This window comes from Triticum dicoccoides, chromosome 4A, assembly GCF_002162155.2.
Source record: "Triticum dicoccoides isolate Atlit2015 ecotype Zavitan chromosome 4A, WEW_v2.0, whole genome shotgun sequence".
Taxonomy (NCBI): domain Eukaryota; kingdom Viridiplantae; phylum Streptophyta; class Magnoliopsida; order Poales; family Poaceae; genus Triticum; species Triticum dicoccoides.
Genome location: NC_041386.1, coordinates 650,769,348 through 650,774,566, shown reverse-complemented (window position 1 = coordinate 650,774,566; position 5,219 = coordinate 650,769,348). Strand labels below are relative to the sequence as shown.

General features: G+C 44.3%; 1 protein-coding gene across 1 annotated transcript; it reads left to right on the top strand.

The window, feature by feature from the left end:
* The first annotated feature begins 301 nt into the window (after positions 1-301).
* On the top strand, positions 302-1,004 carry LOC119289576 (mavicyanin-like). The gene has a single exon (XM_037568874.1). It carries the CDS (start codon positions 330-332, stop codon positions 855-857), a length of 528 nt encoding a protein of 175 aa, XP_037424771.1. The 5' UTR covers positions 302-329; the 3' UTR covers positions 858-1,004.
* Positions 1,005-5,219: the final 4,215 nt, after the last annotated feature.

The following is a 5,219-nucleotide window of genomic DNA, read 5'->3' as shown; positions in this document are numbered from 1 at the left end:
TGCAGGTGAAGGACGGACCCAGCCAAGGTAGAGAATCTGCGTCGAGTCGTCGACCCACTAGCGGCTAGCACCAACCCAGCCCCAGCCCGGGCCGCGTAATCGCGTATGACCAAGCACGAGTGAGGAGCATTGGCTCGTTCAAACACACATGACCAGTCAACACCAAATCTTTATAATATACAAATGCCACTCTACGAGCCTACCGCGTGCGCGCCAACGGACCTCATGTGCCCGTGTGTATATATAGGTCATGTCCGGCAACCCCATCCCCCGCAAAGCCTTCCATCTCCTCAGCTTTGCATTCCTCCGTCCAGCTCCAAGCGCAACCAATGGCCGACATGAAGATCGCTCTCCTTGCCGTGGCGGCGGCCTTGCTCGGCACCGCGTCGGCAGCGACCTACAGGGTCGGCGAGCCCAGCGGCGTGTGGGGCATCAACACCGACTACGCTAGGTGGGTGGCCGACAAGAAGTTCCAGCTGGGCGATGAGATCGTCTTCAAGTACTCGCCCACGGGGCACAACGTGGTCGAGGTCACCAAGGCCGGCTACGACTCCTGCAGCACCGCCAATGCTATCAACACCTTCAACTCCGGCAACGATGTTGTCGCCCTCAATGCCACCGGCACCCGCTACTTCATCTGTGGCTTCACTGACCACTGCATCCCGGACGCCCCCCTCACCATGAAGATCGTGATCAACGTCGCGTCGGGTTCCTCCTCGCCGTCGTCACCCACGCCAGCCGCAGGTCCTGGCGCGAGCAACTCTCCCCCGACGCCGCCCTCCTCTGCCGCTACCACCGTCAGGGCCGCGGCAGGATTTGGCCTCGTCGCCCTACTGGCGGCAGGTCGCATATATTGATCAACTGTGGTGCCCACATATGAGCTTATATATTGTTAACTACAGCTAGTATCACGGGTGAATACATCTATTATTATTTTTAGAGCGAGAATGCGATAGTTACTTCTATGTATCATGTTTAAGCGTAATCTACAAGCGCAAAGTTCCTTTCTAGGCCAAGCTACACGGCACCCACTATCACCATCATCTGTTCACGTCAAGATATGTGCAGTGGTCAGAGGCAGGGTTAGACATTTAGTAGACTGTAACTGTCTCACCCTCTCAGCACGAACAGTAATATTTGTGTTGACGCTGGAACGCGTCACACGAACACGTCGATGTGTACCCGCGGCGCCGAGGGAGATGCTCCGCAACTCACACCGCGGGAGGCCGACTTCCAGCGCGATACGCAAGACAGCAAGCCGGCGTTTTTGGGACCCGAAACCCCACACGCCCGGGAGGGACCCCGTCTGGGCGCGCGGCTACTATGGGCTGCCCTAGGTCGACCTGATCGCCCCTAGGGCCTCGAGGTTCGCCGCCCTGCAATGAATAAGAACGAACGAAGAACGAGGAAGAAAAAGAACTAGGGTTAAGGAGAAAAGATAAAAGATAAAAAGTGGTAGATTGATTGATCGATTGTGTGTTGTTCAATCGGCCATCACCCCTCAGGTATATAAGAGGCGGCTGGACTTCCCGTGCAAGGAAAAGGCTTGCATTCACGTCCAAAACTCTAGTCAAATTCGGATTGGTTTTGTCCGAACTTTCCAAAATTGTTCGGTTTAAACTGGCTGCACCTTGCGGGTAACTTTTGAGGTGGTAAACGACCTCGGATGGAAACAAGCCCAAAAGCAATCTTGACCGTTTCGACGAGACGAACAACTTTTATGTTGAACGTTTTTTGATTAGAGTTCATTTTGAGGGACAAATCGCTCGTGCAACACAGGCTGTTATTCGCGCTACCCATCAGACTGGGTGTCTGGTGGGGCGCGCCACTTTTGGCCCGTGATAGTGCTGTATTCGGATGGCTCTAACTTTTGCATACGAACTCGGATTGGAATGATTCTTATATCAAAATCGATCGTTCGACGAGACGAAGACAATCCATGTAGATCATTTTTCCATACGAGGCAGTCTTGGGGGCGTAATGTGCCGAATAGTATTCTGAATACAAAATCTCAGTATTTCGAACACAACTTCGGCCTTCGAGATGAGATCAGATGGTGATGGTCCAAACTTCAAAGATGTTCGTATCGACAATACGAAACTTTTTCATGTAGAACACTTCTTCATTTGAGGCCATTTTAAATAAGTTCTTGACTGTGCCAAAATCTGGTGTCAACACATGCCCCCCTGTTTTTCGGCAAAGCCTATGTGCCGAAAAATAACTTGCACATAGCTTGCTCTAAGGACGATGTTAACACTCCATCGGCCATTTTGGCATATTCTTAGGACGATAAGTTTATATCGGTCATTGCTTGTGTGAATATTTTGACGCAAGCTTGGGTGAAACTTTCTCAACTTCCTTAACAATCCGATGATAAAGTCCCATAGATATGTATCTCAAGGTCATCCTCGGAACCATATTATTCACCCTTTTGCTAGGATTTTGCTGATAATCAATAATAAACTTTCTCCAATCCTTATTTTCGCCTGTATAAGAAAAATTCATTAGTGGCCGAAGCGGTGGACTTCGGTTCGGCCTTACCTATTCTGACGAGACTAAGCATCGGCTATTGATAGAAATGCAACACACAATGACTAATATAGTAGCCTGATGCTTGCTGTGCCAACTCTTTCAAATTGTCATGTCTAGAAATATGAACAATTTTATAGCAACCCAAGGTAATTTTGCATCTAGACATACCTTAAGATAAACTATAAGTGACTCGTCAAAACATTGATAACCCTTGGATATTTGTTGCACTACTTATAACGAATCACTGAAAGTCTCAATCTGTATAGCACCTATAGCAAAGCTCCAAACCGAATAAATTTCATATTCGGCTTTGACTATTGTGTAAACATATTTTAAGTGGCATAAGGCTTGTTTTGGTCTCCAATTGAACTAATGATGATGTTAGGATACTACACCGGCCATGCTTTGACATATTCTTAGGGCAATAGATAAATATCAGCCATTAACATGAGGTCCATGTAGAATTCACCCACCAAAGTATGTATAGCCGAAATAAACAAATAAAATAGGAATAAAATATTTCGGCCCCTTTGTATTAGCAACAATGTAACTAACCAAATGTATGGTAATTTGGTAATACTCTCTCATGATATAGAAAATTATGTTGCATCCATGGATCAAAATAAATCAATGGAGGGTAATTGATCATACCTAGGGATGAATTCCATGGCAAAGGCATCAACGACATGGTTGAAGAAAATGGATGATGTGCTAACCGAAGATTTTGATGTTGTGATGCGCACCTTCGGCTTAATTGTTTGTTGCTTTCATTATTTTCCTTCTTCATTTTTATTGTACTTGTTGCAACAGAAGCATGCACATCATTTTTGTGTTGACTGATCTTCTTGGGAACCCATGTCATGTTCTTCTTTTTCAGCTCTTGTGCACTAAGATTTTGTAATTTTTTCTTTTGCCAATATGATAAACCGAGTGGGCATCTCGGCTGTGATTTTGTTTCAACCAATGGCAACTCTTTTTGGGCCTTGTGCACCCTCAACTTCTTTTCTTCAGATTTGGCACTCTGATTTTTATCAGTTGATTGCTTCACTTCTTTGCCTTTTGTTGCCAATGTCAACACTTTAATTGGCTCTTTGTTATTTGAGATCAAATCTGAAGCAGCACACTTACGACCATCTCTTTTCACGCGGTAAACTTGCTTTACCACCTCTTTCTTCTTTCTTGAGCTCTGGACCGATTCCTTATGATTGAAACGGTCTTTGACACGTGATTGTTCAAATGTTGATCTCCTTGGAGCTGCATAGTATTGGTGAGATGGTCTAGAATAAGATGGAGAATGTACCCTTGTATCATACCTGTCCCATGATGAATATGTATCTATATGAGCATAGGGAGGTATCCACGGCATTGGCATCGGCGGCCCAAAATAAGGATATGAATATGTTGCATTAAAATTATCAGTTTGCCAATACCGATCCTCATATTTGCGCCTTGGGGGTGATCTTGGTTTCTTTGCATGATTTGTCCGATAAGCATTCGTCTCTTCACTCTTCTTTTGATATTTATCCAATAGTTTAGCAAAGGTGATTTTTGATCTCTTACACTTGCGCTTATTCCGGCCTTTGTTTTCTTTTGGTTTGCTTTCATCGATCATTAGATTTGCTTGCTGCCCCCCAGTCCTTGGCGTCTCCATTGTAGCTTCGATGGAACTCCCGCCCTCAAGATTATGCTCGTTATGCTCTTCAATAACTTCTTTACTTGAAAGCTTGATCCCATCACCTGCAGCTTTTACATTCTTTTTAAATGGATCGGCTTGAAGCAGCCGATGTAAAAACTTTTTGCCATTGGGACCAATCGGAATAAACTGGTCAGCTCTTGGTGTTTCAACAAACTTCAATCGTCCTTTTTCAAAGGACGATTTAACTATTTGACGAAACATGTTGCTGAAGGAAATATGCCCTAGAGGAAATAATAAAGTTATTATTTATTTCCTTATTTCATGATAAATGTTTATTATTCATGCTAGAATTGTATTAACCGGAAACATAATACATGTGTGAATACATAGACAAACATAGTGTCACTAGTATGCCTCTACTTGACTAGCTCGTTAATCAAAGATGGTTAAGTTTCCTAACCATAGATATGAGTTGTCATTTGATTAACGAGATCACATCATTAGAAGAATGATGTGATTGATATGACCCATTCCGTTAGCCTAGCACTTGATTGTTTAGTATATTGCTATTGCTTTCTTCATGACTTATACATGTTCCTGTAACTATGAGATTATGCAACTCCCGTTTACCGGAGGAACACTTTGGGTGCTACCAAACGTCACAACGTAACTGGGTGATTATAAAGGAGTGCTACAAGTGTCTCCAAAGATACATGTTGGGTTGGCGTATTTCGAGATTAGGTTTTGTCACTCCGATTGTCGAAAAGGTATCTCTGGGCCCTCTCGGTAATGCACATCACGATAAGCCTTGCAAGCAATGTAGCTAATGAGTTATTTACGGAATGATGCATTACATAACGAGTAAAGAGACTTGCCGGTAACGAGATTGAACTAGGTATTGGATACCGACGATCGAATCTCGGGCAAGTAACATACCGATGACAAAGGGAACAACGTATGTTGTTATGCGGTTTGACCGATAAAGATCTTCTTAGAATATGTAGGAGCCAATATGAGCATCCAGGTTCCGCTATTGGTTATTGACCGAGAA